Below are 27,029 nucleotides of genomic sequence, written 5' to 3'. Positions count from 1 at the left end.
TGTATTCAATCTGTCTGATACCTCCAAGACATCAATTATTCCTTTTCCTTTCCTATCAGGCTCTACTTGTGTGCTACCTGCTCCCAGCTTTGCCACTTTTGATACTTTACAACTCTTTCTGCTCATAATAATAACATTTTTATGCTAACTTCCCATAGACATCTAAAGCTTTCAGTCTTCTAGGTGGTAAGGAATTTTCTGATTTTTAACTACAGGAGAAAATTAATTTATTTCTAATTGTATTGCTTTAAGTTACTAGGTACCAAATAAAAATTTCCATAACCAATGTTTCACTGTCTTTCTCAAGGAGGTAATTCTGCTTCAGTTTCTCTCTCATCTACCCATATAAATTTAGATCAATAGCATATATTCAGGTAGGAAACTAATATCATCATAATCACTCTATTCTTCTCCTTTCCACATTTGACTCCTTTTCACCTTAACACATATTTTTTCTCCCAAATTCAGAAGAGCAAAACTTCAGTAGAAAAGAATAGTTAAACTAGGTGGAAGGTATAAGACAATTTCCCACATTGATGCTGTTTAAGGCCAAGCTCATCTTGACTAACAGTTCTCAAAGTATGGCGTCTCTAGATCAGGAGCATCAGCATCACTTACGACTTTGTTGGAAAGGTACATTTGCAATCCTCATTCCAGACCTATTAAATTATAAACACTAGAGACAAGGAACAACCATTGGTACTTTAGCTCTTCAAGAAGTTCTAATTTCAAAGTGTTAGAGTCACTGACCTCAGAAAACATACCTCATAAGTTAGTAACACACAGATAAATCCTTAACATAAAAGCATTGAAGTCAAGTCGTTTTTATTTATTATTATATTCACTAATATTCTTTGACTCATATGAGAACAGAAAAATAGATTTCAGGATTAATTTCCTGTCATTATTTTTCAACTTCACACTTAATTAATATTTATTATATCTCAATTATTTCACCTGAGCCAGAGTTAGCAATTTTCTTTCTAATCAGTCAGTTTTATGTTTGTAGAGGAGATGTGTCTGGTTTTTTTTTGTTTGTATGTTTTTTAAGTTGATCACTTTTCTAAGTACATTCACTAATATACTAGCATATTAAGGCATAGAAATAGAATTGTAAATTAAAAGTAAATGTTTTTAAAGGGATAGCATTTAGGTTTACTGATGAATTAATACACGATTGAAGGTATGCAAAAATTTGACCGAATGGGTTAGAGTTTTCAGTATCTTGATATAATGATGAGGTTTATTGTCATTTCTTTTGAAAAAGTCACATTTCAAAAGGTTAAAAAAAAAAAAAACCTTTAAATTTGGATTCCTTTGAAATAGATTAAAGTATTGTACAGTGTGAAGTGGATGCATATTCTAAGTTTCTTTTCAGTGTGTTCCAAGGCTATTCTGTACCCCACATGTTAATTTTCTGCTTTTATGAATTATTCTAAAATTTTGAGGCTACTTACTGCTTTTCAATAATGCCCAACAGAATTTACTTTAAGCAGCCAGATAAAAGTCAAGCAAGTGTGAAGGGTACAAATTGTATTTCTTAATGATGTGAGAAAATGTCTATAAAGCTATTTAAAATTGACTAAATTATATGCCCAGATATTTAGGTCACTTCTGCCATTTATAAATGAGTAATCTGTGGAAAATTATTACTTAAAGAAATAATGAATTCCTAAAAGTCTGCCTAAAGACCCTAACTAATATCTATCTGCTGAGGTCTGTGAAATACAGGAAGAAATAGTTATTCTATTATTTTAAAATATTTCAACACTATGTGTATAATAGAAATAATGCTATGGAGACATACATCTCTCTTTTCTTTCTAGACCTTCAATTATTATTTGGTTATATTAAAACCTCCATTATGAAACAAAGTATTTGTTTTATAACCGTACACCTAAACTATGCTTGATAATTTCTCAAATATTTATTTTAAATTAATACCATAACAATTAACCCAAAACATGGAACAAAATTTTACTTTAAATTAAAATAGAATATTATATATAATTAAGTAAAAGTTAGGGTTAAAACCAGAACATCATTATATTTTTATTCACATGATTTAAAAATCCATATATTTTATATTAAAAATAAACGGAAAATTAATTATACCTGCAATGATAATCTTTTTCACATTTCTTAAATGTAGCATTATTCTTCAAAGGAAATGACTCACATGATGTTTGAAAGCTCTTACAAAGCAAATCTGTAAATATTGGTGAACAGATGCACATAACATCCTACGAAAGATTAAAAAACATTTTTACAAAGTAGTTTGGATATTTTAAAGGTAATGAATGGGTTCTTACCTGGAGAAGGGCTAAAACTATTTTCATGAACTTGGAGTAGAAATTATCTGTCAACATTGTGGCAGATTCTATTTTCCAAAATGTCACAACACCTTCTCCCATCTCACACAGTCTTCCTGCTATGTGAAATCAAAACTCCTCTATTATGAGTCAGGGTCTACATTCCCTTCCTCTTGAATGTAAGCAGGATTGTGACCATGGATGAAAGGATGCTTTAAACGCCATATAGATTCTATCTAATTATCTTAGGTTTCTTGCTCTTTGAACCCAGCCACCATGCTCTCAGGAAGTTCAGGCCACATGGAGAAATCATGTTTAGGGTTGTGGCTAAGAAGGAAAATAGAATTAAAGTACTTATATGAATTAATAGTTAAGCACACATCCGTTAAAAGTCACGTCTTAAGATTCCTTTAACTAGTAAAGTTAAAGAATGTGTTCAATTGTTCATTATTTTCAAGTTTAAAAGCAAAACATTTTAAATGATACTATTAATAGTTCTTCATAGATTATTGTACTAGTTTTTTATTTATATAACAACTTTTTATTTATATAGCAAATTATTACAAACTTAGTAGCTTAAAGCAACAACAACAACAACAAATCATTTTCTTAGAGTTCCAGAGGTCATAAGTCTGAAAAGTTTCAGAAGGCTAAAACCAAGATGTCTGCTGTGTCCCTTCTGTAGGCTCTGCAGGAAAATGTTCCCCTCACTTTTCCAGCTTATTCTAGAAGCTGCATTCATTTTTTTTTTTTTTATGGTCCCTTCCTCCATGTTTAAAACCAGCCTCATTACATCATCGAATCTCCCTTTGACTCTGATTCTTCCATCTCTCTCCTCTATTTTAAAGGACCCTTGTGATTACACTGGATCCACCCAAATAATCCAGGATAACATCAGCTGATTAGCAGCCTTTATTCCATCTGCAATCTTAATTTCCTCTTGCTGGGTAACATAGCACAGGCACATATTCCCAGGATTAGTGCATAGACATGTTTATTCATTTTATTTTTATTTTATCTTTTGGTGCAGGATGAGGGGCATAGTCTGCCTACTACAATAATAGTTTCCTTGATTTTTAGAAGAAGCATGTATTATTGCTCTTTGCCCCTGTATCTCCAAATATTTGGGTCTAGTATATTGTACATTGGTAACAAATCTTTGCGCATGGTAGAAGTAATTTCAGGTGGAGTAAAAAATGTTCTTCTATAAGCTTTTATCTGTATATTATGTTCTATATAATTTAACTAATTCTTCTCAGCAAAAGTTCAGCAATTTTTTTTTGATAAAATAGACAGTTCTCCAGGGAAAAAAAATTCTTTTCAGAGTGTTAGTAACAAAACGTTCAGGAGGTTGGAAAAATAAACTCTTAAATTTCTTTAAAGAGTTAATCATAAATATGAGTCTAAATTGAAAGACAGTAATTTGTGAGAACTGCTAACAAAATATTTCCTACTCTTATTTATTCAAATGTTAAAATGAAAAGTTAAAGTATAACAATATTGAATAACTAAAAGATGAACAAAATGCAGTAAGTAAAAATGAAGAGTATACAAATTTATATTCTTTTAAAAGGCAGAATACCAATGGAAGAGCAAATTTTTTCCTATATAAATAGGAAAAACTAAAATAAGTAGATTAGTCTTGCTTTTCTGAGTTTAACAATTAAACTACCTTATTGAGAATTCTAATTATTTATTCTTTTCAAATTGCTTGGTAATAGTAAAAAAAAAATTGAAACCACTCACTTGTATGTTAGATTGAGACTTACATTTGATATTTTGATGCCGTCGGTACCATTCTCACACAGTATTAATGAACACTCACTGACATCAGTTTCACCATTTTGGCTGGAAGATCCTTTTGGGCATTCATAAGTGTAAGCAGAGCTGCTATTTGGGCAAATTCCTCTTTTCCAACAGAGCAGAGAAACACAAGGTTTTGTTGACACCTCACAGAATGGACCTTAAAAAATCACACACAAGAAAGACATAAAAGAAAAGGAAGGAAGGAAAGAAGAAATGAACATAGGTATGTAGCAAAACATTCTAGAAAATTTCTCTAGAGTTCATGAAATATTTTTCTTTAACAAATTTATTGCAGTGTAAGTTATATATTATAAAATTCATTCACTGCAATTCTACAATTCAATAAATTTTGCAAATGTATAGAGCTACTCAAGCATCATCAGAATGCAGTTTTAGCAAAATTCCATTACCCAGAGAAGAGCTCTGTTGTTGTCAATCTTTGTACCCAAACCCACTTCCAGGCATTTCATTAGAAAGGTATGATGGAGTATGTGGTCTTTTGTGATTGACTTCTTTTGCACAGCATTTTTTAAAAAGAATTTTCATATTGTATCATGTATGAGTAGTTGGTACTTTATATTGCTAAAGAATAATTCACAATATACACAACATTTTGTTAATCCATTCATCCTTCAGTGGACATCTGTTTTCAATTTTTGGTTCCTATGAATCATGAATTCATATACAATTATTTGAGGGAATAGATATTTTCATATTTCTTGAAAAGATTCCCAGGAGTGGAATTGCTGGATTTTATGGAATATTCATGTTTAACATTTTAGGAAACTGCTAACCTGTTTTCCAAACTAGCTGTGCCATATTAACATTCTCATCAGCAATGTGTCAGATTTATGTTTCTCCACATTCTTGCCAAGATTTGATATTGTCCGTTTTCTTTATTGTAGTCATTCTAGTGAATGTACAATTGTATCTCACTGTGGCTTCAATTTGCATTCACTAATGACTAATTATTTTGAGCATCTTCTGGTATGTGTATTACTCATGTGTGTATCTTCAAAAATGACATGTCTATTTAAATCTATTAACTATTTTTAAATTGAGCTATCAGCTTTCTTATGATTCAGAACATTCTTTGAGTGGGTTCTTTGTATATATTGAATAAAAGTCCTTTATGAAAATACTTGAAAGTATTTTCTCCTTGCCTTGCCTCTCCATTTTCTCACTTGTTGACATTTGGATAGCAAAAGTTTTTATTGAATGAAACCCAATTTATTAACTTTTCCTTTATTTAATTAAGTCCATTTTGTCATTTTTATATCATATCTTTTGGTGTCATATAATTGGTGTCTAATAATATTTTGCCTAACCCAAGGTCATGAAGACATTTTAATATATTTTAAAATTTTAATATATTTTATAATTTTAATATATTTTATAATTTCAGCTCCTCTGTTTAGATTCCTAATCCATTTGATTTATTTTTTATATGATGTGGGATAATTATTTAGATTATGTGGTTCACATATACACATAGAATTGTTATGACACTTTTTTCTTTTAAGACTGTCCTTTCCTCATTTGTTTGTTTGTTTAGCGACTGTTAAAACTGACCTATGATAAATATGAAAGTTGATTTCTGGCATATCAATTATTTTTTCCTGATTTATATGCCTTTTTATGTGCAATAATCCACTGACCAGAAAAATACATAATGCATATAGCTATATGGTAGGTTTTGAAATTGGGTAGTCATTCAACCTTTCCTTCTTTTTTTCCAAAAATCATTTTAGCTATGCTATGGATTGTTTTTGTAGCTTCCTATAAATTTTTCTATGAGCTTGTCAATTTCTACACAAAGCCTGCTCGAATATTATTAGGAATTTTATTAAATCAATAGATAAAATTGGGAAAAATTTCCATCCTGACAAGATTGAATTCCAATCAATGAATATGCAACGTATCTCCATCTTTTTTACTATTCTTGCAATTTTCTCAACATTGTTGCATAGCTTTAAGTTAAAGTCTTGCATTTATTTGTTAAATTCATATCTAAGCATTTTGATGGTCTTGTAACTAGAATTGCTTTCTTAATTTTATTTTTGAATTTTATTTTTATTTATTTATTTTTTTCAGTCAGAGTCTCACTGTGTTACCCAGGCTGGAGTGCAGTGGCGCGATCTCAGCTCACCACAACCTCAGCCTCCTGCGTTCAAGTGATTCTCCTGCCTCAGCCTCCCAAGTAGCTGGGACCACAGGCATGCACCACCATGCCTGGGTAATTTTTGTATTTTTAGTAGAGATGGGGTTTCACTATGTTGGCCAGGCTGGTCTCGAACTCCTGACCTGTGATCTGCCCGCCTCGGCCTCCCAAAGTGCTGGGATTACAGGTGTGAGCCACCACACCCAGCCTTGAAATATTGTTTTTAATATATAGAGAAAGGCAAATGACTTGTGTATATTAGCTTGTAATCTGAAAACTTTATAAACCCGGTTACTAGGGGGATTCCTTAGGATTTTCTACATATTAGATTATGTAATTTGTGAATAAAGACAGTTTTACTGCTTTCCTTTCAACCAATATGTCCGTGTGTGTGTGTGTGTGTGTGTGTGTGTGTGTGTGTGTGTGTCTAACAAATAGCCTGGAACCTCCTATGTTCCAGTGTTAAATAGAAATGGTGAAAGTAGATATCATTGTCTTGTTTCCTAATTCTTCGGAGAAAGAGAAAAGCTGTCATCCTGACACCTTTAGGATGATGTTCCCTAGACATTTGTCATAGATGCTTTTCATCAGGCTGAAAGATTGTTTTTCTATTTCTAATATGTTGAGAGTTTTTATAATGAACAGGTGTTAGATTTTGTAATATGCTTTTCCTGCAACTATTGTGATGATTATGTAGGCTTTGTCCTTTATTATATTAATATGGTATATTACATTAATTGACTTTCAGATATCAAAATTATCTTCAATCCTGGGAAAAATTGTACTTTATCAGGATAGAAAAATATTTTTAAATGTGATTGGATTCAATTTTCTCATATTTTGGCTGAGATTTTCTATCTTTATTCATAAGCGATATTGGTCTTTAGTTTTCTTGTGGCAGCTTTGTCTTTGGTTTTGGTATGAGGGTAATACTGGCCTGATAGCATGACTTCAGAAGTGTTCCTTTCTCTTCTCTTTTTCCTTTTCTCTTCTTTTAAGAGATTAGTGCCAGTTGGTGAGAATTGGTACTAATCTCTTAAATATCTGGCAGGCCTATATGAATTTTCCATTTCTCCTTGAGGCATTTTTAGTAATTTACATATATTTAAGAATTTATTTATTTCATCTAAGTCGTCACATTTGTTGGCCTAATGTTGTTCACCTTATCTCCTTATAATCTTTTAAATTTTGAGTGGTCATTAATGAGTCCTCACTTTCAAAGCTTGCTTTATTTACTTGTGTCTTTCCTTCTATTTTTTCCTTGTTCATTCCGACTAAAGATTTGTCCATTTTGTTTTCCTCAAAAATCAATTTTTTGTTTCATTGATTTTCTCTAAGAAGTTTTAATGATTTCTGTACAAATCTGACTGTTCTCTTTCGTTTGTATGCTTTTCATTTAATGTGTTCTTTTTTCCATTTATTTAAGGCTGAAGCTTAAAATATTGATTTGAGAGTTCTTTTTCTGGTGTAGAAACTTGGGACTATAAGCACTGTTATAAGTGCTTAGGCACAGTATAAGCACTGTTTTAGCTAAGCACTGTTTTAGTTACATTTCATAACTTTTCATATGCTTCCATATTATTCTTTCTCTTCTTTGTTTTTTGAGACGGAATCTGGCTCTGTCGCCCAGGCTGGAGTGCAGTGGCCGGATCTCAGCTCACTGCAAGCTCCGCCTCCCAGGTTCACGCCATTCTCCTGCCTCAGCCTCCGGAGTAGCTGGGACTACAGGCACCCGCCACCTCGCCCAGCTAGTTTTTTGTATTTTTTTTAGTAGAGACGGGGTTTCACCGTGTTAGCCAGGATGGTCTCTATCTCCTGACCTGATGATCCACCCGTCTCGGCCTCCCAAAGTGCTGGGATTACAGGCTTGAGCCACCACGCTCGGCCTTCTTTTTCTTCTTTACTCTCAAGTTATTTCAGAAATTTATTGTTTATAATAATTTCCAGATACGTTAAGATTTCTAGAAACAATTATGTTGTTGATTTCTATTTAGTTTTGTGAGGGTTGAGGAACATATATGATATTTTTTGTATTCCTTTAGATTTATTAAGACTAATTTTCTTGCCATACCTATGTGTTGATACACTATCTATCAACATCACAGTTGTACAGTGAGGTTTGGCACTTGAAGGGATGTGAAAGCAAGTACCTCTTTAAACTTTATTTCCTAGGCAAGTCACTTGCCTCACCCTCGTTCCTGCTCTACTAAGATCATGTGAATAGAGTTAGCAAACTAGTACTATTAAGGCCCAAGCCTGGAGTACCCACTGCAAATTTTATAGAACTCAGATCAGCATGTGTTTCACTTCACAGTTAAAATACACTTGTCAATCTGTTCAATCTGCTGTCATTAGGTACACCATAGTGGCATTAAAATGTAACTGCAGTAGTAGGCTGACAGGCCTTGCCATCTCTGTGAAATCCTAGATTTTGAAGACAAAATTTATTCTTTTGCTCCTCCTAGCTTGAGTAAGGCTTTGGACAATTGATACGTGTTAGAAAAAACTGAAAAGGGAGATATCTGACTCCCAGCTAAAAAAGATATACATGGACTTTGAAATTTAAGGTATTTGTAATTCAAGTTTATAATCATTTTCATCCAAATTACTATATAATGCAAGACTTTTTAGTAAACAACATATTTATTGGAAAAATTTCTTATACCCAACTCAATTATTACTATGTGAACAGGAGCATAAAGAAATACTTATCTACAAAATATTAAGTTATTTACAACAAATTACTAGCCAGAAAATACTGCTTAGATTATATAATATTAATTCATTTGGATTTTGGATTGTGTGTCGGTTTCTAAAACAGACAGGCATAAAGGCAGTATAAAATGTTCAGCCTCCACAACATAGACATTATTATTTTAAAACAACTCAACCTTTAATTTGGGGATATTTATTAATATCTAAGTATTTATTTTGATCATACAAAGAGTAAATATGTATTTCTCCATGTTAGGATACACTGCCATAATGTATTCCTTTTAAATAATCAAATATTGATGATATTTGATTAGATATTTAGTGGTACTTAATTAGACATAAATAATACTTGAAATTATACTGGGGGGTGCACCCAAGATGACCGAATAGGAACAGCTCAGGCCTGCAGCTCCCAGCGTGAGCAACACAGAAGACGGGCGATTTCTGCATTTTCAACTGAGGTACCGGGTCCATCTCACTGGGGCATGTCGGACAGTTGGCGCTGATCTGCGGGTGCAGCCCGTCCAGCAAGAGCTGAAGTAGGGTGAGACATCACCTCACCTGGGAAGCACAAGGGAGAAGGGAATTCCTTTTCCTAGCCAAAGGAAATTGAGACACACAACACCTGGAAAATCAGGTAACTCCCACCCTAATACGGCACTTTACCAAGAGTCTTAGCAAACGGCACAGCAGGAGATTATATCCCACACCTGGCCCAGAGGGTCCCATGCCCACAGAGCCTCCCTCATTGCTAGCACAGCAGTCTGAGATCTGACTGTGAGGTGGCAGTGAGGCTGGGGGAGGGGTGCCCACCATTGCTGGGCTTAAGTAGGTAAACAAAGCCTCCAGGAAGCTCAAACTGGGTGGAGCCCACCACAGCTCAAGGAGACCGGCCTGCCTCTGTAGACTCCACCTTTGGGGATAGGGCATAGCTAACCAAAAAGCAGCAGAAACCTTGGCAGAGGTAAATGCCCCTGTCTGACAGCTTTGAAGAGAGCAGTGGATCTCCCAGCATGGAGGCTGAGATCTGAGAACGGACAGACTGCATGCTCAATTGGGTCCCTGATCCCTGAGTAGCCTGACTGGGAGACATCCTCCACTAGGTGGAGATTGACACCTCACACCTCACACAGCAGGGTACACCCCTAAAACGAAGCTTCCAGAGCCAGAATCAGACAGCAACATTGGCTGCTCAGCAATATTCTATCTTCTGCAGCCTCTGCTGCTGATACACAGGCAAAAAGGGTCTGGAGTGGACCTCAAGCAAACTCCAACAGACCTACAGCTGAGGGTCCTGACTATTAGAAGGAAATCTAACAAACAGAAAGGACACCCACACCAAAACCCCATTAGTACATCACCATCATCAAAGACCAAAGGTAGATAAAACCACAAAAATGGGGTAAAAGCAGTGCAGAAAAATTGGAAATTCAAAAATCAGAGCCCATCTGACCCTCAAAGGGAACACAGCTCATCACCAGCAATGAAAGCTGGACAGAGAATGACTTTGATGAATTGAGAGAAGAAGGCTTCAGTCGATCAAACTTCTCAGAGCTAAAGGAGGAACTATGTAACCAGTGCAAATAAACTAAGAAACTTGAAAAAAGAATGGATGAATGAATAACTACAGAGAAAACTTTAAAAGAACTGATAGAGATGAAAACCAAAACACGAGAACTACATGAGAAGTGCACAAGCTTCTCTAGCCAACTCAATTAACTGGAAGAAAGAGTATCAGCGATTGAAGATCAAATGAATGAAATGAAGTGAGAAGAGAAGTGTGGGAAAAAAAGAGTAAAAAGAAATGAACAGAGCCTCCAAGAAGTATGGGATTATGTGAAAAAAACAAATCTACATCTGATTGGTGTGCCTGAAAGTGACGGGGAAAATGGAACCAAGTTGGAAAACACTCTGCAGGATATCATCCAGGAGAACTTCCCCAATCTAGTAAGGCAGGTCACATTCAAATTCAGGAAATACAGAGAACACCACAAAGATACTCCTCGAGAAGAGCAACTCCAAGACACATAATTGTCAGATGCACCAAAGTTGAAATGAAGAAAAAAAATGCTAAGGGCAGCCAGAGAGAAAGGTCGGATTACCCACAAAGGGAAGCCCATCAGACTAACAGCAGATCTCTCGGCAGAAACTCTCCACGTCAGAAGAGAGTGGGGGCCAATATTCAACATTCTTAAAGAATTTTCAACCCAGAATTTCATATCCAGCCAAACTAAGTTTCATAAGTGAAGGAGAAATAAAATCCTTTACAGACAAGCAAATGCTTAGAGATTTTTTTACCACCAGGACTGCCCTGCAAGAGATACTGAAGGAAGCACTAAACATGGAAAGGACGAACAGTTACCAGCCATTGCAAAAACATGCCAAAATGTAAAATCCATCAAGGCTAGGAAGAAATTGCATCAACTAACAAGCAAAATATCCAGCTAATATCATAATGGCAGGATCAAGTTCACACATAACAATATTAACCTTAAATGTAAATGGACTAAATTGTCTAATTAAAAGACACAGACGGGCAAATTGGATAAAGAGTCAAGACCTATCAGTTTGCTATATTCAGGAGACCCATCTCACATGCAGAGACACACATAGGCTCAAAATAAAGGGATGGAGGAAGATCTACCAAGCAAATAGAAAATAAAAAAGAGCAGGGGTTGCAATCCTAGTCTCTGATAAAACAGACTTTACACCAACAAAGATCAAAAGAGACAAAGAAGGCCATTATATAATGGTAAAGGGATAAATTCATCAGGAAGAGTTAACTATCCTAAATATATATGCACCCAAACAGGAGCACCCAGATTGATAAAGCAAGTCCTTAGAGATTTACAAAGAGACTTAGACTCGCATACAATAAAAATGGGAGACTTTAACACCCCACTGTCAACATTAGACAGATCAATGAGACAGAAAGTTAACAAGGATATCCAGGAATTGAACTCAACTCTTCACAAAGCGGACCTAATATATATCTATAGAACTCTCCACACCAAATCCACAGAATATACATTCTTCTCAGCACCACATCACACTTATTCCAAAATTGACCACATAGTTGGAAGTAAAGCACTCCTCAGCAAATGAAAAATAACAGAAAGCATAATAAATTGTCTCTCAGACCACAGTGCAATCAAAGTAGAACTCAGGAAAAAGAAACTCAATCAAAACCACTCAACTCCATGGAAACTGAACAAGCTGCTCCTGAATGACTACTGAGTACATAACGAAATGAAGGCAGAAATAATGATGTTCTTTGAAACCAATGAGAACAAAGATACAACATACCAGAATCTCTGGGACACATTTAAAGAAGTGTGTAGAGGAAAATTTACAGCACTAAATGCCCACAGGAGAAAGCAGGAAAGATCTAAAATTGACACCCTTACATCACAATGAAAAGAACTAGAGAAGCAAGAGCAAACACATTCCAAAGCTAGCAGAAGGCAAGAAATAACTAAGATCAGAGCAGAATTGAAGGAGATAGAGACACAAAAAATACCTTCAAAAAATCAATGAATCCAGGAGCTGGTTTTCTGCAAAGATCAATAAAATTGACAGACTGCTAGCAAGACTAATAAAGAAGAAAAGAGAGAAAAATCAAATAGACACAATAAAAAATGATAAAGGGGATATCACCACTGACCCCACAGAAATGCAAACTGTCATACTATAAACACCTCTATGCAAATAAACTATAAAACCTAGAAGAAATGGATAATTTCCTGGACACTTACACTCTCCGAAGACTAAATCAGGAAGAAGTTGAATCCCTGAATAGACCAATAGTAGGCTCTGAAATTGAGGCAATAATTAATAGCCTACCAACAAAAAAAATTCCAGGACCAGACAGATTCACAGCCAAATTCTTGCAGAGGTACAAAGAGGATTGGGTACTGTTCCTTCTGAAACTATTTCAATCAATAGAAAAAGAGGGAATCCTCCCTAACTCATTTTATGAGGCCAACATCATCCTGATACCAAAGCCTGACAGAGATACAACACAAAAAGAGAATTTTAGACTAATATTCCTGATGAACATTGATGCAAAAATCCTCAATAAAATACTGGCAAACCGAATCCAGCAGCACATCAAAAAGCTTATCAACAATGATCAAATGGGCTTCATCCCTGGGATGCAAGGCTGGTTCAACATACGGAAATCAATAAACGTAATCCAGCATATAAATGGAACCAAAGACAAAAACCACGTGATTATTTCAATAGATGTAGAAAAGGCCTTTGACAAAATTCAACAGCCCTTCATGCTAAAAACTCTCAAAAAATTCGGTATTGATGGAATGTATCACAAAATAATAAGAGCTATTTATGACAAACCCACAGCCAATATCATACTGAATGGACAAAAACCAGAAGCATTCCCCTTGAAAACTGGCACAAGACAGGGATGACCTCTCTCACCACTCCTATTCAACATCGTGTTGGAAGTTCTGGCTAGGGTAATCAGGCAAGAGAAAGAAATCAAGGGTATTCAGTTAGGAAAAAAGAAGTCAAATTGTCCCTGTTTACAGATGACATGATTGTATATTTAGAAAACCCCACAATCTGAGCCCAAAATCTTCTTAAGCTGATAAGCAACTTCAGCAAAGTCTCAGGATACAAAATAAAATCACAAGCCTTCTAATACACCAGTAACAGACAAACAGAGAGCCAAATGATGAATGAACTCCCATTCACAATAGCTTCAAAGAGAATAAAATACCTAGGAATCCAACTTACAAGGGATGTAAAGGACCTCTTCAAGGAGAACTACAAACCACTCCTCAGCAAAATAAAAGAGGACACAAACAAATGGAAAAACATACCATGCTCATGGATAGGAAGAATCAATATTTTGAAAACGGCCATACTGCCCAAGGTAATTTATAGATTCAATGCCATCCCCATTAAGCTACCAATGACCTGCTTCACAGAATTGGAAAAAAAACTACTTTAAAGTTCATATGGAACCAAAGAAGATCCCACATTGCCAAGACAATCCTAACCCAAAGAACAAAGCTGGAGGCATCACACTACCTGACTTCAAACTATACTACAAGGCTACAGTAACCAAAACAGCATGGTACTGGTACCAAAACAGAGATATAGACCAAAGGAACAGAACAGAACCCTCAGAAATAATATCACACATCTACAACCATCTGATCTTTGACAAACCTGACAAAAACAAGAAATGGGGAAAGGATTCCCTATTTAATAAATGGTGCTGGGAAAATTGGCTAGCCATAAGTAGAAAGCTGAAACTGGATCCTTTCCTTACTCCTTATACGAAAATTAATTCAAGATGGATTAGAGACTTAAATGTTAGACCTAATACCATAAAAATCCTAGAGGAAAACCTAGGTAATACCATTCAGGACATAGGCATGGGCAAGGACTTCATGTCTAAAACACCAAAAGCAATGGCAACAAAGGCCAAAATGGAGAAATGGGATCTAATTAAACTAAAGAGCTTCTGCACAGCAAAAGAAACTACCATCAGAGTGAACAGGCAACCTACAGAATGGAAGAAAATTATTGCAATCTACTCATCTGACAAAGGGCTAATATCCAGAAGCTATAAAGAACTCAATCAAATTTACAAGAAGAAAACAAACAACCCCATCAAAAAGTGGGCAAAGGATATGAATAGACACTTCTCAAAAGAAGACATTCATATAGCCAACAGACACATGAAAAAAATGCTCATCATCACTCACCATCAAAGAAATGCAAATCAAAACCACAATGAGATACCATCTCACACCAGTTAGAATGGCAATCATTAAAAAATCAGGAAACAACAGGTGCTGGAGAGGATGTGGAGAAATAGGAACACTTTTACACTGTTGGTGGGATTGTAAACTAGTTCAACCATTATGGAAAACAGTGTGGCAATTCCTCAAGGATCTAGAACTAGAAATACCATTTGACCCAGCCATCCCATTACTGGGTATATACCCAAAGGATTATAAGTCATGCTTCTATAAAGACACATGCACACGTATGTTTATTGTGGCACTATTCACAATAGCAAAGACTTGGAATCAACCCAAATGTCCATCAGTGACAGACTGGATTAAGAAAATGTGGCACATAGACACCACGGAATACTATGCAGCCATAAAAAAGGATGGGTCTGTGTCCTTTGTAGGGACATGGATGAAGATGGAAACCATCATTCTCAGCAAACTATCGCAAGAACAGAAAAGCAAATACCACATGTTCTCACTGATAGGTGGGAATTGAACAATGGGATCACTTGGACACATAAAGGGTAACATCACACACTGGCTCCTATTGTGAGGTGGGGGTAGTGAAGAGGGATAGCATTAGGAGATATACCTAATGTAAATGACGAGTTAATGGGTGCAGCACACGAACATGGCACATGTATATATATGTAACAAACCTGCACGTTGAGCACATGTACCCTAGGACTTAAAGTATATAAAAAAAAAAAAAAAAAAGAAAAAGAAAAAACAAAGAAATTATAGTAAAACATTGTTTGAATGATACTACCTTATAGGTATGTAATTCTTGGCCTTTTCATAGTACTTACATCCATAAAGACTTGAGAAAATTCTTAAAACAAAACCTGAAATTTATAGAGGTCTGTTCTTACTCAGTTTTATTTTAGTTGACACATTGTGATGGTATATATTTATTGAGTATAATTTGACATTTTGAAACATATCCATGTGGTATAATGATCCAGTCGGGATAGTTAGTATATCTATCACCTCATGCCTTTATCATTTCTTTGTGGCAAGAACATTCAAAACCATATCTTCTAGCCCTTTTGCAATACATAGCACCTTACTTGTTAAGCATAGTCACTCTGTGCAATAAAACAGCAAAAGTTCTTCTTCTTATCTCATTGTAACTTTGTACCTGTTGACCAGCCTCTACCCATTTTTCCTCTTCTATCCCCTCCCCAGTCTCTAGTAAACACTCTTCTACTATCTACTTCTATGATACTAGCTTTTTTTTTTTTTTTTTCTTCCAGATTTCACTTATGAGTAAGATCATGCAGTTTTTGTGTTTCTGTGTCTGGCCTATTTCAATTAACATGAGGCATATCTCCAAAAGGAATTGAAGTCAGTATAGCAAACAGATATTTGTAACCCCTGTTTATTGCAGCATGATTTCTAATAGCCAAAAAATGGAATCAACCTAGGTGTTCAACAATGGAAGAATGGATAAAGAAAATGTGAGCTATATACACAATAGTATACTATTCAGCCATATAAAATGATTAAATTGTGCTATTTGTGAGAAGGATAGACATGGTAGATATTATGTTAAGTAAAATAAATGAGTTTTATATTTTCATTTTATTTTATTTAAAAGAAACTAATTTTTCTAGATGTTAAGCAATTTGCCACATGTCAGACATATGGTTAATTAATGGAAGATTGATAATTTAAAAAAGTGTGTACCACCAAATACCATAACAATTCTATGCCCTTTTCACAGCAACACATTCCCAGATTAATTCTGTACAAAAAAAATAGAAGACTCAAATACCATTTGATTGTTAGTACTAGACCAATATTTCTCAGATAAAACATTATGTTGTTCAACATCATGTGTTGAATATAAAAATATACAAAAAATATTAATTACTTGACTTCTTCTACAAACAAACAAAATTTCCCCAATGTATAAATATATCCTGTGTGTATATTTGTCATGGCAGTTTTCAAAGCAATCCATTGGGTAACACAGTAAAGAGTGAAATGTGTGATTTTTCACATTTCATTTTGAAATAGTAATAGATTCATAGAAAATTACAAAGCTAATACCAGGAAGTCCTGGGTATGTTCACATCTTACATAACTATAACACTATATCAAACTAGAAAATTGGCATTAGCATAATATTTGGGTACAGTTCTATGTCATTTCATCACATTCGTAGACTGAGGTAATTACCACTATAAAAATGTGAACCATTCCATGCTTACAAAGATCTCTCTCATGCTACCCCTTTATAGTCTTACCCATTTCTCTGCATTCTACCATTTCCTGATCACTGACAACCATCAATTTTCTCCATTTCTATAGTTTAACTATTTTATAATGTTCTTTAAATGAAATCATATAATATGTAACTTTTTGAAATTGTCTTTTTTTTTCCCTCTTATTATAATGCCCTTGAGATACATTAAAGCTCTTGTGTGTACCAATAGGTCATTTTTTGTTGTTGTTGTTGTTGTTAATTGGTTAATAGTAGTATCTGGTATGAATGTACCACAGTTTGTTTAATCATTCACTTATTGAAAGACACTTTTATTGTTTCCAGTTTTTCACTATTACAAATTGCTAGGGACTGAAAGTTTGTGTCCCCCACATATTATGGTGAAACCTAATCTTCAATGTAATAGATTTGGAGTGGGAATTTTGGGACGTAATTAGATTATGACGGTGGAGTTCTCATGTATAGCATTAGTACCCTTATAAGAATCAGATAACTTGCTCTCCCTCTCTCAGCTCTTTACCATGTGAGGATACAACAAAATGTCAGCCATCGACAAACTATGAAGTGTGCCTTACCAGGCAAAAGATCTCTGGGACCTTGATCTCTGTTGCCCAGCCTTCAGGACTGTGATAAATAAATGCTTAAGTCACTTAATCTGTGTTAATTTGTCATAGTGGCCTAAACTGACTAAGACACAAATAAAGCTATCATGAATATACATATATAGGCTTTAGTGTGAAAGTAAATTTTTATTCTAGTGGGATTTGCTGCGTCATATGGTTAAGGCATGTATAGTTTTTAAAGAAACTGTCAAATTGTTTTCCAAAGTGGTTGTACTAGTTTACATTTTCCACAGAAATGCGTAAGAGATTTAGTTACTCCTCATAGGCACCAGCATTTTGTGTTATCATTATTATTATTTTTTTATTTTAGCTATTTTAATAGGTATGTAGCAACATATTATTGTGACCTTAATTTGCATTTATCTCATGGTCAGTGACATTGAACATCTTTTCATACATTTATTTACTATCCTTATAGGTTCTTCAATGAATTTTCTCCTTGTATTTTTTTGTCTATTATTTATCAGAATTTTTGGATTGTTGTGCTATTGAGTTTTGAGACACCTTTCTGTCATCTACATATGAGTCCTTTGTCATATATGTGGTTTGCAAGCCTATAGTTTGTCTTTTAATCTTCTTAACACGGTATTTCTAGAAAAAAATATTTTATTTTTATGAATTCTGATTTATCTATTTAGTTTTTATTTTATGAATTGTGCTTTTAGTGCCATATCTAAAAGCAGTGATCCGTTCTCATAAGCTTGATCCCAAGATTTCAAAATGGGAAGAACTGCTTTCTCTGAGGTGAAAGCATTTTGTTGTGCACATTTTAAAATGTGATTTTCTGTGCCTTGACTTTTTAATTTACCTGACCCGATCGCATCTCAATTTCCATAGAATTCCTGAATAAAAAGTGTGATAATGGTCTCCATGTTATGCTTCAGAAACACCCCATTTGTTTACTTTAATGGAACGTTTGATGAAAAGAAAACGATCATATATGCTTAGACCCCCAAATTAAGATATCAGACTTTTTCTTATGTAAAATATTATTCATCACAGCTATGAAGCAATTAAAATAATACTTTAATTAATTTAGAATAATGTGTCTATTGACACTAATTATATGTCAAGAAATATTCTATATACTTGGATTATAGCAATGTACAAAATAGATTTTGACCTCATGAAATTATGAATTTACAAGGAAATAGAACACATTTAAAATACATATAATCAATTAATTATATAGTATGTTTACTAGTAATAAATGACATTAAGAAAAATAAATCAGTAAAAGGATTTCTAAGAAGAGTTCTTAAGAGAGGGGGCACATTGTGTAGCCTCAAAGATGCAAGGAATATCTAAGATTTATAGAAATAAAGGAATGAGTCCTGTGGATAGGTTGTTTAAGTGTAAAGTGGGCCGGGTGCTGTGGCTCACATCTGTAATCCCAGCACTTCGGGAGGCCGAGGCGGACCGATCATGAGGTCAGGAGTTCGAGACAAGCCTGGCCAAGATGGTGAAACCCAGTCTCTACTAAAAATACAAAAATTAGCCAGGCATGTTGGCAGGCACCTGTAACCCCAGCAACTCGGAAGGCTGAGGCAGGATTCAATTCTGCTTGAACCTGAGAGGCAGACGTTGCAGTGAGCCGAGATTGCGCCACTGTACTCCAGCCTGGGCGACAGAAGGAGACTTCGTCAAAAAAAAAAAAGAAGAATGTGAACACCAACTTCCCTCATCTTGCTGTATTTACATTTTTCAGTTTAGATAATGTTCTAAAATAATATATTATATAAAGATTTGTGTCTATAATATGTTGCCTTCATTTAAATATAAGCTCTACTTGGGCAGGTAATTCTGTTTGTTTTGTCGGCTGATTTATTACAAGCAAATAGAATGCTGCTACTCCACAATAGATTCTCAATAAATATTTGGTGAAAAAACAAGAAAATGAATAAACAAAGAGCATATCAACATAGAAAATAGCAAATGCAAAGACTTTGAGTTGAGAGCATGCTTAGGTATTCAAGAAACAGAATGAAAGCTAAGAGACTGAGTCAACAAGTGTATGGGTATGGAGATGAGCTCAGAGGAGTATGTAATAAACTATTTCAGGAATTCTGGCATTTACTGCTTTTAGATTCTATGGAAAGATTATGGAGCATTTTGTTCTAAATAGTGGGATGATTTCACATTTTCAAAAGCTTTCTTTACAAGTAGCCTGTAGATGTCCAAGAAGGAAAGCAGAGACACAAGATTTTAGACAATTGCAGTATTTCAGTAATGGAATTATAGAGACTGGATTAGGATGCTAGTGAAGAAGACAGTGAGAAAAAAATTGTGCTCTAAATATATTTTGAAATTACAGTCAGCTAGATTTGCTGATGGATTTAAAGTGAAGGAAAAGGAAGATTTAATCTTTTTTTATTTTTTTTTCTTTTCTTTTAATGTAAGTAACCAGAAAGAAAGGATTAATCTTTTCTAAGATAGGGAAAAATAATTTAAGGGAATAAATCAGAATCACTTTTAGATATGTTAATTTCAAGATATTTATTACACATCCTAGTGAGGTTGGTTTATACGCAGTAAATAGAGTGATCTGCAGTTTTCAGGGTGAGGTCAGAAGTGAAGATAAATATTTGAGATCTGCCTGTATGAAAAAAGTATTTAAAGCCAAGAGAGCAGGTATGATCCTCTAGGGAAAAAATGGAGAGAGAGACGACAACATTGATATTTAATGTTACAATAGCGGAGTTGTGCTATCAATGTATAGAAAGTTCACTTCAATATATAGAAAATATAAAGATGGGAAGGTACCTGAAAAGTTACTAAGAAAAAACAACCAAGGAAGGGGGAATGTAGGAGAAACAAGAGTGTGATGTTTTAAAAATACAAAATGTGTCAAATACTGCAAATGGCTTAAAAAGATGAAGAATTAGACTGAATTAATTAAAGATTAAATTTAGCAATTAGGATTTAATAAACATTAGTAGAACTGTTTCTATGGTATAGTGGAGATAAACATTAGTTGCATAGGTTCAAGAAGAAATTAGAAGAATAAAAATGGAAAGAAGTAGTATATAATTCCTGGGTGTTCAAAGGATGGTCCCTGAACCAGAAGAATCAAGATTTCACCTGGTATCTCATTAGAAATGCACTCCAGACCCACTGAAGGAGAATCCGATTTAACCAAGATTCCAACATGATTCATATGTAAATAAAAATTTGTGAAGTATTGATCCAAATATCTCTTTTGAGTTGTATGAAGTACAGCCGTATGAAGTAGCAATTAAGGAGGTCTTAGAGATTGTCAGGTCATATATGTGAACAGATGGGATGATTAACTAGAGAAAGAAAATTGATAATGAAGGCAATAAAGGGGACAGATTCTAGATTAATGTCTATAAGTAGGGTAGAGAGACACATAGAAATCTGCCCACCAGTAGAGGGATTAACATCAGGTAAGAGACATCAATATAACAGGAGAAAAGACAAAAATAGATGGGCAAAGAATCAAGTCAACTGGTGGCATCCAGGCAGAGCCTGGAGATCTCTTTTTCTGATTGTTTCTGCTGTTTACTAAAATATGAAGCAAGGACAAAAATGAAGTGTAATGAAGCAAGTGGAAGTTTGAGTAAGGAAGAGACGTAAGAAATGGTTGCCTAGCATAGTGAGAGAAAAAAACATACACATTAGAAAACCCTATCAAAATTTTTGGGCAGTGTCTATGAACTCCTTGAAATTAGTGAATATATGAGACCAGGTAGCATGGTTCCATATATATTTTACTGCAAACAAATTAATAAGTAGAGATAAATTTAACAGGTTTGTAATTTTGCAGGGGGTTACAGTGCGAGGAGAGAGGAAAAACAAATTGAGAATGTGAAAAAGTGGTAGTAATGACAGACCATATAATTTAATTGCACAAGAAGAGAAAGACATCACAAGGAGTTAGGAAATAATGAAAGTATGGTAAAGGCTCAATAGACTTTGTTGTTTGAGGGAATGAAAAGCCAACATAATTTGGAATCCTAGAAGGAACAAATTTGAAAAATGAGGCAGTTATAGTCTTGGAGTAGAATGCTTAAAAATTTATCTAAATACAAAAAAATACATAGTGTGGGTTTGCTATAAGAGTACAGTGCCTTTTTCATAGTAATAGTAAGTGTGGCATAAATAAATAAGTAGCCATTTATTAAAAGATGTTCATGATAAAGAAATAATTCCAGGTATAAGTTAATATCATTTTTATCTCAAAAAGTCTATCTCTCTCTCTCATATACATACATGTACAAACATATACACATTACCCAAATAATTTGAAGTAAGATATTTAAGCAGCAATCCTATTAAAATTACCTAAGTAGTTTTATTTTAGCAGAAATCACAATGGGGGCTCTATAAAACAAACTAGCTCTGCTATCCTAATGGTGTGCATATATCCATAAAAAATCACGATGAATAAAAGATTATTTTAGACCATTATGTTTTATTACAATTTCAGTAAATTCTTTTGGTCAATCCTCTGATGAAGTGTCAAAAATTTCCGAAGCAATTCTGTGTAAAATAATGCACTGCAGTTACTTGAGTATTTTATTCACTCAAGTTCGTTTTAGTCTGCATTCCTGTGAGAATGAAGCTATTATACTCAAAGGATAGGCAACACAAAGACATCACCAAGTAGGATGATAATTTGCCTTTCATTTCTATGGGGAGAGAAAGAAATGGTTGCTAGGAGCTCTGTTCAAGAATTTGAAAGGTGACAGAAGAAGTAAATACAGGAAAATTGAAGAAAGACAGCTAACTTGTTTACCCATGTTTGATTACATTTTTAAGAGTTTGCCAAGATAAAGAATTGCTCCAAAATAAGAAAGAACATTTAATGGAAATACTCAGTTACTATCCATCCATAGTAAAAGTAGTTATGTAAAAAGTTGCTATTTTAGCATTTCAGATAAAAAAAAATTACTTTAAATTATTTATTGTAAACATACCTTAACAAATACTATTTAAGTAAAGTTATTATCTTGTTATTAATTCAGTTTTGGCCATGCAGGATATGAAAGTTTAGCAGTTAAAAGTACTGACTTTACTAAGTTTCTAACGTGTGACTCTCACCACTCAGCTCTTCCACTTAAACTATCAGGATTGAACACACAACCTATTACAAGGAAATTAAAACCCAATATATTCCTCCATTGTATGGATCTGCATTTTTTTTTCTCTCTCTAAAGAAGCAGATAGTAATTATTTTGGACTTTGTGGGCCTTCAGGTCTCTTGGATTATTCAACTCTGCTATTGTAGCATGAAAGCAAAGATTACACGTAAATACATAAGAATGATTGTTATATTGCTTTTCATCTATGTCTTTAATAAACCACACAGTGCTTTAAGCCCTTTATATGTAACAATGCAGCAATTTTTATAAATCAGATACTGTCATTGTGCCTATTATAGGTGAGGTGACTGAGGCACATGGAGGATAGTCTAGAAATATCCCATCTCTACATTATTCATCAGAAATTTTGAGGAACGGCTGCCAGAAGCCCAAAATGCAATACTGGATTTAAGAAAGTTCCTAAAAACATGTAAATCGTGCATAGAATACCAACAACAAAAAACAACAAAAAGCAGGACACTGAAATAATGAAGGCTCCCAGAGCACTGAGTTATGATATGAGAATGGTGTGGTAGAATTCAAAACAGACTGTGAGGTATAATTTTTGGAAAAATATGCATACGCTACATATCCCAGAGTGCAATTTTAGGTTAGGTTACATGGGACTATGTTGTACATACCAGCCTAAGTTCCTATTTAATAAATTCAAGTATTCCTAGCAGGGAAACTACATTTCCAGTTAGAAAAGTAATTTTGAGCAACATAAACAAAATGATGTAAACAAAAAGTAATACAGAGAAGACCTGTCAAATGGTACTTTTGGTTCTAGATCCTTGAGGAATTGTCATACTGTCTTTCACAATGGCTGAACTAATTTACATTCCCAATAACACTGTAAAAGCATTCCTATTATTCTGCTATAAAGATACATGCACATGTATGTTTATTTCAGCACTATTTACAATAGCAAAGACATGGAACCAAACCAAATGCCCATCAATGATAGGCTGGATAAAGAAAATGTGATGGCCGGGCGCGGTGGCTCAAGCCTGTAATCCCAGCACTTTGGGAGGCCGAGACGGGCGGATCACGAGGTCAGGAGATTGAGACCATCCTGGCTAACACAATGAAACCCCGTCTCTACTAAAAATACAAAAAAACTAGCCGGGCGAGGTGGCGGGCGCCTGTAGTCCCAGCTACTCGGGAGGCTGAGGCAGGAGAATGGCATAAACCCGGGAGGCGGAGCTTGCAGTGAGCCGAGATAGCGCCACTGCACTCCAGCCTGGGCAACAGAGCGAGACTCCGTCTCAAAAAAAAAAAAAAAAAAAAAAAAAAAAGAAAATGTGATACATAAACACCATGAAATACTATACAGCCATAAAAAGGAATGAGATCATGTCCTTTGCAGGGTCATGGATAAAGCTGAAAGCCATCATCCTCAGCAAACTAATACAGGAACAGGAAACCAAACACCACATGTTCACTCCTAAGTGGGGGTTGAACATTGAGAATGCATGGAAACAAACAGGGGAACAACACACAACAGGACCTGTTGGGGGTTGGGAGGTGAGGGGAGGGAACGTAGAGGATGGGTCAATAGGTGCAGCAAACCACCATGGCACACGTATGCCTATGTAACAAACCTGCATGTTCTGCACATGTACCTCATTTTATTTTTAGAAGAAATAAAGAAAAAAATCTGTCATTAATACTAAAAGCATGGCCTCAAGCCACAATTAGCGAACCTTCAATTGTAGTTGGACGGTGAAGACTCTCTACATCTAATTTTATTTTCCTGTTTCATCAAAACCTTAAAGCTTTGATCAGGGGCTTGCCTAATCTCTGGCTGAAAGCACCTCAACCTCTAATACCATGCAAATTTAGTAATTTCTCTGGGAGAATGAGAAAAAAGAGAAAATAAACCAGATATATGAAGAGTTAATATTCAAAAGAAAAGTTAAAAAATAAAATAAGGCAGTCATTTTTTTTCTGGAGCAGAGTCATTGGAAGGTGAATAAAATATAAATATATAACTTATGGATGTATAAACCCAAACATGAGGCTTTAAAAAACAAATAAAATAATTAGTCCTTTAGTAGTTCTTATTTAAAAAGTGAGAGAACATATCTACACATCATTAAGAATATTAAAATAGAAATTTTTTTATAATTTGATTATATGTGTTTAAAAGACTGAAAATATAAGAGAATGATTAACAATTCTGTGCTAGTAAAATTGCAATCTAAACATGTACAAAAATTCACACAAATAAATTTCTAATGGTTGAAAATACCAACAACATAAAATATAATTTGTCAAAAAAAAATCAGGTAATTAACCTCCAAAAACACATTGAGCCTAAATTCTGATTCTTTAAAACCTGTGAAATCTGTACAGTTTTGTTCATTATGTTCTAGAACAGCTCTATTCAAGAGAAATATAATATTTCACATGAGATTTTAAATTTTCTAGTCATATTTTAAAAAATAAAGCATGTAAAATTCATTTTAATAATATTTAATGTACCTCAATATATCCAAAATAAAATTATCGTAACACATTATCAATATAAAACATTAGTAACATTATATTTTAAATTTTGTTTATACCAAGTCTTAGAAAACCAAAGTGGTAAAGTGCGTACAGGCATATCCTGGAGCTATTGCAGGTAGGTTTCTAGATCACTGCAATAAAGTCAATATTACTCTGAAGCAAGTCACACAAATGTTTTGGCTTCCCAATGCATATGAAAGTTATGTTTACACTATACTATAATCTATTAAGTGTGCAATAACTTCATATCTAAGGAAAACAATGTACATGCCTTAATTTGCAAATACTCTATTGACAGAAAATGCTAACAATCATCCACGCTTTCAGCAAATCCTAATAATTTTGCTGATGGAAGTTCTTTCCTCAATGTTTATGGTCACTGATGGATCAGGGTGGTGGTTGCTAAAGATTGGAGAAGCTGTAATAATTTCTTAAAATAAGACAAGCTTTCATTTCATGAAATATTTCTTTGCAGCAATGCCATTTGAGAGCATTTTGCCCACAATAGAACTTGTTTCAAAATTACAGCTGATCCTCTCAAACTGTGCACTTGGATTTAGCAACTAAATTCATGTAATGTTCTATATCTTTTGTTGTCACTTCAACAAAGTTCACAGCATCCTCACCAGGAGTAGATTATATTTTAAGAAACCACTTTCTTTGCTCATCCATAAGAAGCAATCTTCATCCATTAAAATTTTATCAAGAAATGGCAGCAATTCATTCACCTCTGTAGACTCCACTTTTCATTCTAGTGTTTTTGCTATTTCCACTACATTTGCAGTTACTTCTATGATGTTTTAAACCACTCAAAGTCACACATGAAGGTTGGAATGAACCACCTCCAAATTCCTGTTGTTGTTGACATTTTGATCTCTTACGAATCATAAATATTCTTAATGGCATCTAGAATGGTGAATTCTTTTCAGAAAATTTTCAATTGACTTTGCTTAGATCCATCAGAGGAATCACTGTCTATGGTAGTTATAGTCTTACAAAAAGTATATCTTAAATAAAAAGACTTGAAAGTAAAAATACTCCTTTATCAGTGGGCTACAAAATGGATGCCATGTTAGCAGTCATGAAGACAATATTTATCTCCTTGTATAACTCTATCAGATCTCTTGGGTGATCAGTTGCATTGTCACCGAGCAGTAATATCTTGAAATAAATATTTTTTTTCCTGAGCAGTAGGTCACAATAGCGGGCTTAAAATATTCACTAAACTATGCTGTAAACAGGTGTGTGGTCATTCAGACTTTGTTCATTCATTTCTGGAGGACAGGCAGAGTAAATTTAGCATCTTTCTTAAGGAACCTAGGATTTTTGGAATGGAAGATGAACACTGGCTTAAACTAAAACTCACCACCTGCATTAACCCCTAGCAAGAGAAGCAGTCTGTTCTTTGAAAGTTTGAAGCCAGCATTGACTTTTCCTCTCTAGCTGTGAAAGTCCTAGGTGGCACCATCTTCTGATACTAGGCTGTTTTCTTCACATTGAAAATATGTTGTTTGGTATAACCACCTTCATCAATGATCTTAGCTAGATCTTCTGGATAACTCACCGCAGCTTCTACACCAGGAATTACTGCTTCACATTGCACTATTATGTTATGGAAGCAGCTTTTTTCCATAAACTTCATGAATCTATCTCTGTTAGCTTCAAATTTTTCTTCTACACCTTCCTCACTTCTCCCAGCCTTTATAGATTGAAGACAGCTAGAGTCTTGCTCTGGATTAGGTTTTGGCTTGAGGAAATGTTGTGGCTGGTTTGGTCTTCTATTCAGACCACT

General features: G+C 34.5%; 1 protein-coding gene across 3 annotated transcripts in view; it reads right to left on the bottom strand.

The window, feature by feature from the left end:
• Nucleotides 1-27,029, bottom strand: part of EYS (EGF-like photoreceptor maintenance factor) — a 1,786,799-nt gene that overhangs the window by 1,688,556 nt on the left and 71,214 nt on the right. For all 3 annotated transcript variants that reach the window (XM_078001263.1, XM_078001264.1, XM_078001265.1), the window contains exons 3-4: nucleotides 4,082-4,275; nucleotides 2,116-2,243 (exon numbers count right to left, since the gene is read on the bottom strand). In XM_078001263.1, the coding sequence (XP_077857389.1) occupies nucleotides 2,116-2,243; nucleotides 4,082-4,275 (322 nt within the window). The remainder of the gene's footprint in view (nucleotides 1-2,115; nucleotides 2,244-4,081; nucleotides 4,276-27,029) is intronic.

The sequence above is a fragment of the Macaca mulatta genome, chromosome 4 (assembly GCF_049350105.2).
Source record: "Macaca mulatta isolate MMU2019108-1 chromosome 4, T2T-MMU8v2.0, whole genome shotgun sequence".
In the NCBI taxonomy this organism is placed as follows: domain Eukaryota; kingdom Metazoa; phylum Chordata; class Mammalia; order Primates; family Cercopithecidae; genus Macaca; species Macaca mulatta.
Note: the sequence above shows the minus strand (reverse complement) of the source record. Positions and strands in the feature narration are given on the sequence as shown.